This window comes from Bombus huntii, chromosome 8 (genome assembly GCF_024542735.1).
Source record: "Bombus huntii isolate Logan2020A chromosome 8, iyBomHunt1.1, whole genome shotgun sequence".
Classification (NCBI taxonomy): Eukaryota; Metazoa; Arthropoda; class Insecta; order Hymenoptera; family Apidae; genus Bombus; species Bombus huntii.
In genome coordinates, this window is record NC_066245.1 from 5,105,309 (window position 1) to 5,121,526 (window position 16,218).

Below are 16,218 nucleotides of genomic sequence, written 5' to 3' on the forward strand. Positions count from 1 at the left end.
AGAGGAAGGTGAACATTTTGGAATTAAAAGAATTACAAATTTGGTTATTAACATCTGATGATTACACACCCGCTGGGAAGTTTAGAAATATTTCTTTCTTGTAAGAAAGCTTTGGTATTTAATGTACGTATATCATAAATTTGAAATTTCATGCATTTCCGAATAAAATTCTTGACGTACCAGCACATTCTACCTTCTCTTTCGTATAAGCTACTAAGTTAAAATGATATTCCATCGACTATTTCAATGTTAATCTAACTTCTCTTAGTTTTGAATTTCGAATCTATTTTTGTCCGATAGTGTTAATAATCGTAAGTGCGTTACCATTTCCTTTATACTTGGTACGTCTCTTGCAATTTTTTGATAGAACCACAAACAATCTATATTTATACAGAATACCCTGAAATATCTGGAAAATATCTATATGATCGATTCTAAACATAAAAACAAATGAGGGAACTTCATGATTTATTGACCCGGGACACTTGCTAGTGTACATTCAGCGTAAAATAAAATTATTTATAACTCGAAGAATAACTCTCGTGTGACACTTTTGTATATAAATCTTCTTTATTATCTCGATCTATAGGATCGTATCTTATAAATTTTCCCCGCTTTTGTTTAACATTCCGTATAACATTTCTTTCCTCCTATTCATAAAATATCCTGACAAAACTTGACCTAAAAATACTAGAACAGTTCATATAGTTGGTGGCCTCCTTCGAAGCGATCTCAAGAACTTTCAATCTCTTCCACCGATACGCTGAATATTCCATTTGCTAAACGTGATGGTCGATTCGACGACTCTCACCGTTTCTTGAAAATTCAGTCTTATAGACTTGGTATCGATGATTCGAAGCGCATTCGAAGTCTATTTGTCCGAATAGTAATAAACATAGTCGATGGACGATGGATGGTCCAGATGGAAACTATACCTCGGGGAAATTCTCGACCGCTCGAGCCACCGAATACGTCGATTCATCGAATTGTTCATAGGCGAAAAATTCGTTTCCAAGCGATAAATATCGCTGCGATTTTCCAAGGTGTACGTTCCACTGGCTGCAACACTTATCGAACGAACCGGACGATCGTCTCGGTAATGTTTGATTTATGGCAAAGAATCCAGCTGTACGCGCGGTATCTCGGCACGAAGCTGCGTTTCCCTATTGTTGCGATTCCATTGTATAGTTTATATTACGTCTCTGTCCATTCTTCATCGTGCCACTATCGTTTACTTTTATCCCTCGTTTTTTCTTCACTGACAAAAGATTTTATTTTCTGAGAACACTGATTGAAGGGAAACTTCGTTTACTCTTATTTATTTGTCTAACCATTTAATTTAAACCTTTGGTGCTCCCGGTGAGAATAAACAGAGCGCAATAACGTGGCATGCAGTTTATTTTTGAAATTACGATTAGTTATAATTGTAATACGTTGACGACATTTACTAACACTTTTATTTATGTATTGCGCGTGTGTGTGTTATATAAATCTTGAAATCTCTGCGTTGCACTATGTAACGAAGCACGACTATCATAATTATGTCGATAGAATTTCAAAATAAATCTGAAAATGTATATACAAGCTGCAACATATTCACTGCGTATATATATGCTTGTATTTATAAAATATTAACATACAACAGGGGCGATCGTCTTAAACATACGGCGAGTGTTAAAAATAATACGATTAATTCCAACTTTACGAGTCACCTACGATCTAACAACGATAACAGTTGGGAGTTGATGTTGAGACGATTTGTGGGTTGTTAGCGGATGCTGAAATCAGATCTTGGCGAATGTCTGTTAAACTAAGTTCAAGAGAATGCACATTACTTTGATAAAACGAAGGAAAAGATTATACGATGCAAAGTATGGCACAAAGAAAATTCCAAAGATGCAGCGACATGATAAATCAAGATTCGAGATTATTAACGTTCCGGTTACGTTTGTTATTCGGTTGATCTTATCCAGAGGACCCGGTGAAGAGACGTTCGGTAGGTTTGGCTCGTTTCTCTTCGTTTTCGTGTCTCTTTCAGAAATACCTTTCACGGTGTCCATTTTCGGCTACTATTTTCTTCGGGTAGGACGTATTTCATGTGTCAACGCGAAAAGAAAGAGAAATGTTCTTTGTCAACTGCAGCCACAGAAAATCTCAGCTTGGAAGGATAGAATCTTGGGATATTCAATAAACGTTCGTTTATTGAATATATTCTGGGCGCTTGTAAATCGTCTGGCATCGTAATATGCCGAAATGGTCTTTATCGTGAATCGTCCTGCGAAAAAATGTCGTAAACGTGTTATATCGTTTATATCATCGATAGAATAATAGCCGCGTAGATTTCTGTTTGAGTGGATGAATTGTTGCGGTAGCGCCAAATATTCAGCTGTAACACACAAGCTCTCTTACACAATAACTTGCCGATCGATAATATCGGTGAATTGATAAAACGAAAATTCTAGGCTATAATCTTTTATTTTACAATGTTCGAAATTGTATTTATACGTTTTATAATTTTACGTTGAACGGGAGAATCAGTTGGCTCGCAATTTGTAAAACGCATTGCACGCGTGAAATTTTATTTGTTTGATTACCGAGCTTGTTATTGTATTATACCGATAACTTACAATTTGCGAGTTGTAAATTTTCACTAATTATTAAGCTGTGGACGTTTACGCGCGTTAAATATGCAACAGGTATTTATGCACGAAAAGTGACAAATACGCATAAAAAATATGCAAACGACGTCAGCAACATGTTCGATATACAAATTATAAGTCGAACAATACCATGTCGAATATTATCTATGATAAAATCTTTCTTTTGCGGAAACTTTTGCAAGTACCTCGGGTAGGACAATATAATGGAACAAAGGTAGAAACCGTAATGACGAAGCAAATGAACCTGGCGATGGTTCAAGCGTAAACGCTTCCCTCTTCGATTTTAAGACGATCGAAATTCGAAGGATATTTTAATTGCGACCGAATAACGACTACAGGATTTCACGGCACTCGGGACCGTGGTGAAAAGCTTTACACGCAGTAAACCGCATTTCTGCGAGTTCTCGTCGGCACTATCATTCGATCTATCGACACGCTCGTTCGAAAAGCTGTCCGATAACAAACGTTACTGGGAAGAACAAAAGATCGAACGAAGCGTAGGACGTGACGACCATACTCTTCTTGTAGCAATAATTGTACCTTGATATACGGTATGACCCAATTAATGGCGAAAAAATTGCAGTCAGAGGCAATAGTATGGCAGCGAATGATATACCAGTATATCGAGTTTCTCATGACCATCGCGATGTGAAATAAATATCAGCACTATCAGTTGCCTCTGATATCCTACAATTTTCGTCTGAAATATTCCCCCATACCTTTCGTATCTTCCGAGACATTCGATCGTCTCTATTTATTTCTTTCGTGAGATCTTTAGTTTATTTTTCTTTTTTTTTTTTTTTTTTGAACAATAGACGCGATAATGTAATATTGGATCGTTCTAAACTTCGTAACATTTATAGCAGTCGATGTATTTAATAGTCGTGTCGTTTTTATCCTAATCGTGTATAAGATATTTAAACACACATTGCAGGTTTCTACCAAATTTTGCGAAAACGAAAAGTTCTGCTAGTAGTCGCTTTAACTTGTTCGACATTTTCACCGTTAAATGTAAACTAGTGGATGTCACTGTGTAAGAAATCGCAAGAAACAAATCTCGAGGGGAATTTATTCGATTTCGGTAGCGCTATAAATCTCGATGTTCCGACATTCGGTAAGTTCTCAAACAGTGGAAAGATCGGAGGTAATAAATCCCTTAAATGTTTCACCTATCAGTTCCTTGCTTTTGTACCGATTTTCTGTCACCGTTATCGGCATGTTCATTTTCTTGAAAATGTTGTCGGACCGTGCATGATTAATGAGAAAAGTTCACATCCTGTCAATCGTCAACAGTCGTCCTCGGAGTAAGATAATGTTCATCCCCTTGTTATCCATCGAACGTACAACATTTAGCAGATAAAACTGACAAAGAATCGTTATTGTCGCTCGATCGATCGTTAAACTCCAACGTATGCTATCGTCAATTTCGCGCTGGATGCTCCATTACGATTCGACCTTCTTTACTCTCCGCTTTTCACGATCGGTAACTCGCAATTAAGGATAATCGATCGTCGAACTGGCTTGCAGTTTGTTCGCTAGCGAGTATATCGCGTTCGAACACAGTCCAAGTGAAGAGGAGGCTGGAAGTAGAAGCTTCGTTATACACATCGTGTAATGCTGATGTTTAATTAATCATCGATCCAATGAGATTTAATAACTGATACTCGTCAAGAGGATTTAGCTGAGAAATTATTAGTTCAAGCACCGCTAAATCCATAATTGGCGCGCGTTTAATATTTCATTTAATCGTCTCAGCGCTGCTTTCACCGACGTTCCGCGGGTAATTTTTCACAGTTATCACGGAGACAGCCGAGACAGATAATAGCCAGCTGCTGTATCTACGATCACGGTAATGAGGGTCGTCGGTGATTAATTTTTAAACGACATAATAGCCCTCACTTCCGATACAAACCATCTCATCCGCTGCTACTTCAACTCGCTGGAAGACAGAAAACGAAAATGAGACGCATACTTTCATCCAACGTTGGCGTTAATGCGACATATCATCTATCATTTCTTTTTCGGTTAATTTACGTTGCGGAATTACGCTTTCCACCATCGTAGTTATAAATGAGAATCTCAAAGGTGTGCTTAACATTTTTCTCTTTTTTCTTCTGTCACTATTTCTTCTTCCACCTGAACGATACGATTTTATGATGTTTGAAGGAACTGAAGCATCTTACAGCAATATGATATATTTTCCCTTTATTTGGGGAAACTGTTTTTTCCCATTCGTGGATTTTTATGGAATATCTTTTATTTTAATGTATTTTCTGTAGCTTAATAAGATAATATGTAAACCATGTATCTAGAATCTACGTATAACGTTTATACATTACTTGACTGACTGATCCTTAATGAGTTAACTCGTTCTTATACGATATAATTACACACACAGAACAATTAGATCGATGTCTCGATGATTCGAGAGAAATCTAGCAAAGTGACAAACGATGTGGAAATCGGGCTTACTGGGTGGATTAGCTTGTTCGGTATTTTCGCGAAGGGCTGTACAGGACCAGACGAGAAGATACGGTCCTAATCCAAGGAAACGACGAGACTCTCTTGGTTAACGGGCATGGAAACGATTTCTTATTGCCGAAACCGGTGGAAAATCCTTACGGAATTATTCTCACATAATACCCTGTCAGGGCGGAGCACTATTCAACGTAATCGTTGACTTTCCACCGAAAAATACTCAATTACCATTATTTCATTGTCAGGAATAACAGAAAAATTATAGACAGAGTACTATCAATGAATTTTTTAATCGTTTGAGCAGCAAGCAGTTTTTGGAAACGTGTTTAGAATATTGCAAACTAGAATATTGAAAGAACGATATTGATCTTTCTTGTCTTAGTTTATCGGCTATTTGTTGTACTTGAAAAAGAGACAAAAACGTTCACAATTCATAGCGTTAAGATTCCACGAAACAACATAATATATTTTGCATCTAAATGACAACAATTCGCAGCCTCTGTGACATTCGTCGTTCGCGATCCTCGAGTCCGTGTCAGACAGTACAACCGGCACATGTCAGTCACCTTATCGCGGCCAATTTCGTTGTATACATTTTATCGCTGTCTCTTCCCCTTTGTCGATTCGTGAAAAGAAACGCGTCGAATTTTTCAAGATGCGTCTGTCGTGTATAAAAAAGTTAGCTGCAGGTGGAAAAGGAATTTCAAAGACGCGATCGCGAGGTAAATATTTCGTCGAATCAACGTAGGAACGTGCCCTGTCGATATTCCTTTGCTTTACATCTTCGTTTCCCATTTTATTTACGAAAGATACGTATTTGCAAGAATTCTGCTCCGTTTTCCATAAATTCGCGTTCTGTCGTCTACGATGAAATCCTCTCCTCAAAGATAATTTCGAAGATAGTTAAATCTACGATTTACTAATGTCTATCGAGATAACGAAATTATTTTACAAATTAACACGCTCGCCGTGGATCGTATTATTTTTCATAAAAACGGGTAAAGAAATACAAATAAAAACAAGACGCGATAAATTTATGTTTGTCGATTTTCTATTTTCTGCATCGCTCGATAACTAAAAGATGACTGAAAGATGTCTCTATAGACATGTAGGATATTTATACAAACGCAAAACCCAAAGCCAGAGAAAGGACAATATTTGACTTAATTAGAATATTTGCATAGAGAGCACACAGACATTTTTTACACAGTGTTTTTAATTTTGAAATTGCGATTCTTTGAAAAGTCGTAACCACACGACCAAGCAAATATATCACGTTATACCTTCATGGTTTGTACGACGGTACTAATTTAAAAAATATATCCATTTTATTCATTCTACGAAGAAACGAAACTAACGAGTCGATCAGGATTCCTGGGAACCTTCGGAACTTTGACACGCTCGATTTAGCCGAAAGCCAAAGCTGATCGATGCTCCGGATACGATACTCGGAGCTTTAAAGCGAGGGATAAAACCGTGTATCGATTGGCGGTGGCTTCTTTCGGCCACAGAACAGGAAGCTTCTTTTTCCAAGAGACAGCGCTCCTTCACTGTGCACGAGCCAGTCAGGAATTTCGCACGGCGGTGCACGACTTCGAAATTCCTTTCTGCCGGCTTCTATTTCCTACCGGTGCTGGCTCTGAATAAACTCAGTTTACCTTCAGAACCCGAGGGATATGTTTTGTTTGAAAGAAACGTTTGCCGAACAAGAACCGCCCGATGGAAAATTTTCTTTCTTCTCTTTACGTTCTTGCCGGTGTTAACGAGATACGAGGTGCAGCGTGATTCAATTGCAGCAAGTAACGATGTATTTTACGCCCTCGAAACGGTCACAAACATTTCAAACGTTTACACGCGTATTTATCGCTGCTAGTTTCTCTGTTCGCGAATCCGATGATTACAATAAATCTGTTTACAATTGTATCGGATAAACAGTTTGAGTAAAAAATAAACATCCGCTGGGCTTGCCCACAAGGTCGGGTCGGGTCGGGGTAATAAAACGAGGAGAAAAACAATCGAGCATGATGAAAAATATTTGACTATCGACGAAAATCGGTGCCGCCATTAGGAAACCGATAAATTTTCTTCTCCTCGTAGAATTCTATCGCATGGTAAAAGCATTTCCCCTATTCCATCCATTTGCCTTCTCATCGAGAGGATATTCCATCGAACGTAGTCCATTAACAGGGAAATATAAAAAAAAAAAAAGGTTTCTGCGCAGCCAATCACGCGTTGATGTGATTTCTATCGCGGAGAAACGAGATGGGGAAGGTGTTTTTGCTCGTGGCGATTCACACGAATCGTTTGATACGATCGTCGATGTTTAACCCCCGTTGTTCTTTCTGTTTCAGTTTTCCACCGAGGGAAATCATGACAGGAACATACCGACGATCGGTGAGTACGCACAGTACATCAGATCCTTTTCATACGTTGCACGCATTAGTTGTTGTTTACCGGACCTCCCTATAACGTTCTATATACGTTTCGCGTTATACGGTTCCCAAAACGGAAAAAATAAACTGGATTATTTGTTGAAGTAATACGATTAATTCCATATGGAAATAAGTATCATGGAATATGCGAAGTCTTCCATATCGTACAAAGATTAATACATAAATTACAGTAAGTTACCGTCGTAAGCGAGTAACACGAGCACGCCACGATAGAAAACGATTATAATGTAACACGACACTCAATTTGGAAATATACGCTTAAGACGAAGTACACCGAATTCAGGTATTCTCTAGAAATTATGATTTTCCAAACAATTGAGAAGGATATACGTTTGCATGTTAAATGTGAGTGAGGCCCGAGACAAAGTGCTGGAGGCAAACGCAGCAAAAAGTGACAAATACCGTTCTTGACATATTTGGCATTCTTCGGCTTTCAGTCGTGTTATTAGTACACCGCGTTTCGTTTCGACGTTCACTACTCTTCAGAGTAGGCTCGAAATGGCCCATTTTTAACGAAACGTAACGCACTAGTAACACGATTCACATCCGAGAAATGACAAACGCGTCGCCTAATTATCATCAAGATGTAAAATCTACAATACCGCTCTTGTTTGTTTATCTCGCAACAATATGCTTCTGTATAGAGGCCGTTTAGGTAATTCTTAAATCGCATTATACGCCGATCGGAGTATGAATTTTTCCATCGTCTTATACGACGCCATATTACGCTTATCTGGGTCTTTCGCATACGTACCCTTACTGCAACACTTCTCGACCTCTCGACAGCACCGGGCACGGTGGTTTTCTCGTGGACTTTGTTTCACGTTGCGTGTTTGGTGGCCGCGTTGCATTGATTTTTCCCTTAGTTCGTACACCCTCAGCGATCCCTAGTAAATTCGCACGATGCACTCGGGGAACGCCCACTAGCGCGAGGCTGCACTGTGATGTCGACCGTGCAAACGTTTTATCGTCCGAAGGAGTTCGAACACGCGCGTATATACATAGACGAGTCTCCTGGAGCGTTGGCTCGATTGTATTCGTGTGTCCATAAATTACAACGATCGACGGAGGACCGAGGTAAAAAATCGTGGCACGTTCATCCTCTCGTGATGCATTTACATTTGCATCTGAGACCCGTTGTATGGTTCCCACCATTTGGCCAAATTATCGTTGGAAATTGGGTAGGGGAACGAGGGCGCTAAGAAGTCGACGCGAATTACCTGTCGGCACGAACGATCGTCTGAAAATATTATCAGAATATTTCGACCGGTGCTGTTTCGCCGATTCAGTTTCCTCCGACGGGTAATCTCGATCGACTTGGACGCCGACGTGGCGAAGAGCGGGAAAAATGATTAATGAAAACCAGCCTTTCAGATGCAACGTTGCAACGATTCGAAAGCCTTCCACGAACTAGCCCTTATCTCCGGAAGCCAGGTCATTGCCTGAGGTCACGCAGCTTTCGAATTTTCGACCGACGAATCGCGTACTCTGGCAATTTCGTCCTGTTATCGTACGAACCTATTCATTTACTCAGGACGCTCGAGGTAAATCTTCGAGCGAGCGTGGAGCAACCAACACTTTTTAACCGAAATCTAGTTCTCTCGTAAAACAGTCATAGAAATTAACAATAGAATCTTCCACTATATTCCATTTTGAATTCTCTTACTTATGCAGTACAAGCGAAGCTGATGAGAATCGCTTAAATGTTTGGAATATCCCTCTACTATTTACCTAACCTGCCGTTTCGTCCTTCTCTCTCTTTCTCTCTTTCTCTCTTTCTCTCTCTCTATCAGCGTTGCGTTTAAATACAATTTCAACGCACCTCTGAAGACTCTGAACGTAGTGTGTGACTATGTATCGGGGGCAAAGATTAGAGAGACTCGAGGAGAACATCGAGGCTGGAACCACGTCGGAAGAGACATGAATATTTGGAAGTTTGTGCGAGAATTCGCGGAGCACGGCATCGTATGAATTTTCAACAGTGAAAAACATTGCATATTCGATTAGAGACGGGGTAGATCGATAGGTTGGCACGGCGCGGCCGGCACAGTCACGCCGTGTGTATTTGATACACGCCGTTGATCAGAATGAACGATCGTTTCGACAAGAGAAATGGTCGCAACGTCTTACGATAATATTTACGGCACAGCATACAACATATGGAATGGTCGATCTTGCGCCCGGTTTAAAGAATGCTTGCCCAGGAAATATTTCGACATGATGATTCTTCTGTCTGTGAAAATAATCGTGCATGTTCTTTTTAAACGAACCGACCGCGGTTTTCATCTATTATTAAACGTTATTTATTAGAGGATGCAAACCATTTTACGTCAACGAAACAACGTTTTAATTGTTTGCCGCAGAATTTAACGACAATCGCTTTATCCCTCGCCACGCCCTCGCTATTCTCGCGTCATTTGTTTTCTATCTGCGCGTAGCTCCGAGCGTCGATATGATTTTCCCAACGTCGCCATATAAAAGAAAAAGCAGAACGTGAGGGATATACAGTGACTCGGTTGTAGACGCCTTTTACGAATATATTATCTGTGCTATAGGAGACTCGATTGTCACGATCGTGTTGGTAAGGTTTCAAACGAATTCTTATGCAAGTTTTGTGAAAAACAGAGATATGCTCGTCGAGACAAACGATATTTTCACGAATTTAACATCACGAACGTAATATCATTAAAAGCAGTATTTGGAAAATTTTGTTTCAATGAAACTCATGTCAAGCTTTTAAACCAAATATAAAAACAATTTCAGTAATGTAATATTATTCGATATACCGAAACCTGTAAATACGACTCATTATCTTCTCTCCCTTTAATCTTCATATATTAGGTTGTCCGAAAAATGTTTTTTATTTCCTGATAAAACGAAAGGAACTTTTCGGACAACCTAATACATCGTCGGATCGTTTCAGATTTTTATCAACATAATCACGACAGCCTCGTTACAATGTTAACAAAATGCCACAATAGCACGAACTATGTACACATAAACGTATTCTATAACAAGTGTCCAAATGCTTTCGTGAGCCGGTGTATCTATAGTTGGAACGTTCGATGTTACTTCGGGCAGTCCGAAACTTTACCAGGGACGGTAACTGAAAAAAGAAACGGGGACAAAGGAAGAAGGTTCAACGATGACAAAGCACGAAGAAGAGCATCCTGAACGCGAAGTTTCGTCGGTGATTTAATTTGGTCGCAGCAGAACGTCGGAAACTGAAATGCAACGGGAAAAAAAGAAGAATATAATCTAGTTGGTTTCCGGGGAATTTCGTTGGCCTGTTAGTAGCCAATACCGAGCTACTTCCTCGGAGACTTCGATCACCGAGGGCTGGTTAGCGTTACGAACGGCGGAAGACGTTTAAGGGTGTTGAACTCTAGAAAATATACAAAAACGAAGAACATTGGGGCGCTGGGTTTGAAAACAGTGTTGCTCGAAGACACGGTTGGGTCACCTACAGCGCAGAGGATACAGATTCATGGAAAAACATTGCGTAACTTGTTTATTTATGCATTCGTCTCTTGCGAGCTTGCCGCTCGATAGGAATAATCGTTTGCTAGACAGTCGACGGTTGTTTTCAAAGAATTTCGGCTTTTTGCTTTGCAGGATTCTGTTCCAGTCTAAAGTACAAAACATGTTCTTTCATATTGCTACTTAACTCAATAGAAGTATGTCAACGTAGACGTGTGAAAGTTTGCGAATATATAAAAATAGGTGTTATATTGACAGATACTTTGTTGAGTAGGTCATACGTTTTTTGGGGATTTAGAATAACTTACGACTCTGCCTGTCACCGTGTGCTTACCTTATTTTTTTGCAGCGTTTCACAGTCTGACGAGAACAATCAATGATTATAGATGGGATATCTATTGGTATACGTTTTTGTGTAACTGAAATGGAAACAGCATACTTAGCATATAGTGTCGTGAACAATTCGGAATGCTAATAGCGCGAGGGTCATCGCAGAAAAAATACGTAACATTATCAAGGAACAAGCGTTTGATTACCAAGGATGAAAATTCAGTAACAATCGTGAACAGGATGTTATTCGAATATCTTTTTTACGAAGACAATTAAATTCTTTTTGCATCAAGAATTAATTGCAGAAAAAATGGGAGCAAATGATAATATATCTAATAATGTAGGATACCGTTTAAACAAAATTATTCCGCGACTTTTTCGGTGGACAAATTAAGTGTACGAATAGATTCTGAAAATATTTTATTCAGAAGAAACAAGTCGGGATAAAATTTCGAATATTCGTAGTAATCGTTCTAATTCGAAGACCAAATCGCTGTGAGCTATAAAAATACGTGCGAAACCCGGCACGGTTTCGCAAGTCGCAACTTTGGAATCAGAAAACACGTATCCCGGAATTTGACGGCTGCGATCAATTAGAAAACGTAGTAGAGGGTTTTAGTCAGTCGATTACTCGATAATCGATTTTTAGCTCATGGTTGTATTTCGAATTCCATGCTCGCAGTTCCAGCAGTTCGCTTGGACAAACTTTCGCGAACAGCCTTACGATAAACGAAATTGTGTAGACGTACCGAAGAATATATCAGGCAAACGTAACGCGCGGACGAACGCTGTAGCACGACGGATCGATCTCAACAAACGGAATTCGAAATTCCCAACGCAGCTGCCTTTCGAAATACGATAAGATCGCGAAGCATTCTTTGGATAAATAAATTGAGAGTTAAAGCGGATAAGAATTCCTGTATATTTAGTTGGAACTTTCCATAAATCGTCGCTATATGTTTCCGATGCTCGCAAAAATATCTCGAACACTTGTAGAAACCTTTTATAATATAGACACGACACGCGCAATTATATTTATATGAAAAAATGAAATTTTTCTATGATGCGCGTGCAAATATAATATCTTGGCGAACCATTGTATACTCGGCGGTTGATTTGGTAAATTAATGGCTCGCGAAATACATATATATACGAGAATATCAGTGAAACGGAACAGTGGGCTAGCGTGCAGCCTAATTTGCTGCTAACGGACGCCATCGATTTTGTTAAACTACCGTTTCGAGGGAAATAAACCGTAATTGCTAACGTATCTAAATGTATTGCTGTCGATTACTTCATTATCTCGTTGGAAAATATTGAAACGAACGAAATTGGATAAAAAACGCGATGACATGACTGATCACCGCGATAGATCATCTGAGTAGTCTGGTACAATACACAGATAATGAAATTGGTAATCGTAAGTCGCACAACAGCTGCAAACCTACCCATAGGCTTATTAGTTAATTGCCGAATGATTATCACTTCGCGAGCCACGTAATGGCGTTGCCGCTCGATTAATCCTAATTAACGGTAACAGCTTGCGTGGGATAGTCTGACCACATTTCTCTTGCCTTCTCGTGAAATAATCCCAAGGTTTTAATTGCACGCGAAGCGAGTCGCGCGTTCGGTGAAAACACTGTTCCAACGAATTATACATCTTCGACTAAAAGAGAGAGAGAGAAAGAAAGAGAGAGAGAGAGACAGAAAGAGAGAGAGAGAGAGAGAGTTCCTTTTTTTCTACCCGCCACATTGCTGGTCCTGGTATTCTCGTCTACCGTCGCATCTAGGCGGAGAGTGTGCAGATTTTTAGCGATGCGTCGCGAAACGTGACGACTCGGTTAACCAAATTCACCGCAGCATCTAATTAAACTTTCAACTTAAGTGGTTGGAATCCTGCCAGTTACTTTACTTCTAGCAACGTTGCGAGACGCGTATGCGTGAATTGTCAGTGAGTTTCGAATTCGCAAAGCGATTCGATCAATATTGGGAAATGAAAGCTTAATACTTGTCGACGAAAGTCATAGGTTTACGTCAAAGCGAGAACGAGACGCGTTAATTATTTCAATCCTATAGCCAACATTGTGTGGCGCGTGTTACTCAATCATCAAATTGTGATCAATCACAACAAGCGTAAGCTTAATATCTACCGAGGAAAATCACCGGTTCTATCGTCAAAGCGAGAAAGAGACGCGGCTATGTAAATGTAATTAAAACCACTTTACGGACCTTCGTTAGCAAGATGCCGCGTAAAAAATCACTGTTTCTTTCATCCATCCTCGTGTACTAGAACACGATCGTGTTGGAGCATCCGGAAACGTGACGTCGCACCCGGAAAACTTCGAAGTTCGTATTTTAATTCGAAGTTTTCGTAGTCAGTTTTTAAATCGTTTTGTCCTATGACCTCTTTAAATACCCGGACATCGTCCAAGCGGTAACTTTTTCCACGAAAAGATCGGTTTTTCGTGAAATTAAATTGCAAACTGTGCGACTGTTTGCGCGTGATTAAGAAACAGTTTAAGATTTTTAAATGGCAAACATCAATTTAGTTGGGCAATGACGAGTTGTATAGTTTTATCTGTATATAGTATTCTATTCATAATTATTCGAAAGATACACTTTTTATTTATTGAAGGTGTAGATGATAAAACACCATTAACCTACAATAAAATAACGAAGAAATGAAGAAAGATCGTGTACTTTAGATCCAAGAGGAAAAGATATCAGAAACAAAAAAATGCACAGCGAGAAGAGAATTATGATATAAAAATAAATGATAAAAAATAAATAAAGTAAATACCAAAATGACTTTCGCAAATACATATACGTACGATATCGAATTCCGATAATTTCAAAAAATACCGATAGTAGCTGCAAATTAACTTCATGAGTATAAATCATATTCTCATACAAAACTGTGCTTGTTGACCTGTCAATGTACACAATGTATTTTATTGCTTAGCACTGCAGTAACAAGACAAATAGCCTTTCCGAGTTTTATGTCTTTTGTTTTTCCAGATAAAAATAATTTATAACTAAATTTGACGATTTACAAATTAAATAAGGAATTTTCCTTATTGTTGGCACATACGATTCTTCGTTACAACAGTGAATACTGATATGATTGTGACTAGAAATCATCAATTCTTGTTATCGCTATGAACGATTGTGTATGATTTATGAACGTATATAATCCACGCAAAAGACAAATACGCTAATGATGGTTACTAATGGTGGAAAACGTTTCGCAAACACAATCGGTTTATAACATCGTTGTCGTCGCGATTTTTCTTTCACACAAAGGTAGCTCGAATTTCAAAAAGGGATCTCTGCGGTCGCCATCGCGATATATCGTTTACTTTATTTTTCTCTAGTCCATTTTTGGCCGCGTTGGAAGATGAAGAGATACGTAAAAGTTCTTGTTTCTCTGTAGTTTCTGAGCAAACAGCACCGAGCTACACGCGATCTACAACCAAAGCTCTTAGGAATTTCCGTAATTGAAGCAAGTGCCTGTAATTTCTAATAATACAATGTACGCATAACCATTTCTCGTAACAGTGAGTTAGTTAGTCCGTTGTTGATTCCCCGATGAGTTACAAAACTTTTGCTTCTTGCCTTTTATCCTTTCGTTCTTTCATTACCACCTAATATAATAATAATAAACCGATATATAATTTAACTTATTCCTTAGCGTAACAATAGCAAACTGACACTATAAATGAACATCGATATTATAATATATACATAACAATAATATTTTATAACGATATAACGGAAATCATTCTAAATAATTTTCATCATTCTAAATAAATCGTTGCATTTCGATTTATTCGTGATTATGCAATCGAAGTTGATTTTGTCAGAAATAATCAAATACCCCGGTACTTTCGAGCGGTAGTATATCCATTTCGTGTGATATGATATATTGTAATATAATGTACTGTAATGTAATATGCAAATTATTGAATTAATGTCGAGTGACTTTGAATTTGGAGTAATAACATACAACGTGGTGGACATCTTGACGCGACGTCGAACGATTTCGTCGCGCTTGCTCGTGCCAAATCGGAAATAATAACGATTAATCGGGGTCGTTCTCCAGGCAGGTGAAATATGCGAGCACGAAGGTCTCCGCTTCGTTGACGTGGAATATATATCCCGAGGGAATTATGCTTCGGGAACGTCTGCAATTATTACGCCGTGCGAAACATCGCAGCAACTGAGAACGACCGACAGCGGAAAATTCGTGATGCGGTTTGAGTTGAAATTCGGTTTAACTCGTCGCTTTAACAGCGAAAGAAGTAGCTGAAATTCCGTTACATTAAATTGAGTTCTGGGAAATGTTCACAACGGAAAAATCTGCCGCGCTACTCCATAAATTTTTATCAAACATCGAACGACGCTTTTTAAAATCGACAGGAGGGATTGGATTAAATCTTTATTTTCGTGATGTTGATGGATACGCGAATTTTTTAGTCTTGTATTCTTGAATGGCTTTGCTGTTCACTTTCACGTAAATCGATAGTATCGATACAGTGTAATATCTCTAATAACGATACGACAGATATAATCCATAAAATCAATACTAAAGAAACTTCGTTATTAACGTAGGATAAGCTGATTGCATAAAATTAATTTTGCTGCTGGTAAAAAATGATCCACCATTGAAAAATATGATTTTACGTTCGAAGCTCTTTACGAGTATTGGTTTTCCTCCAGATATAACTCGTTTACAATAATCTGTGATGTTTCCTTAAACGTATTACACGCGCAATACGACATATTTATTATTGAAACAACATATGGCATTTTGTAAA

General features: G+C 38.8%; 1 protein-coding gene across 9 annotated transcripts in view; it reads left to right on the forward strand.

Annotated features, from left to right (window-relative positions):
- LOC126868569 (transient receptor potential-gamma protein) overlaps positions 1 to 16,218 on the forward strand; it is a 99,107-nt gene that overhangs the window by 31,081 nt on the left and 51,808 nt on the right. For all 9 annotated transcript variants that reach the window (XM_050624167.1, XM_050624169.1, XM_050624166.1 and 6 more), the window contains one exon: positions 7,490 to 7,532. Coding sequence is in view for 4 of the 9 variants with exons in the window: in XM_050624161.1 (XP_050480118.1) it covers positions 7,490 to 7,532 (43 nt within the window). In the remaining 5 variants the exon portion in view is untranslated. The remainder of the gene's footprint in view (positions 1 to 7,489; positions 7,533 to 16,218) is intronic.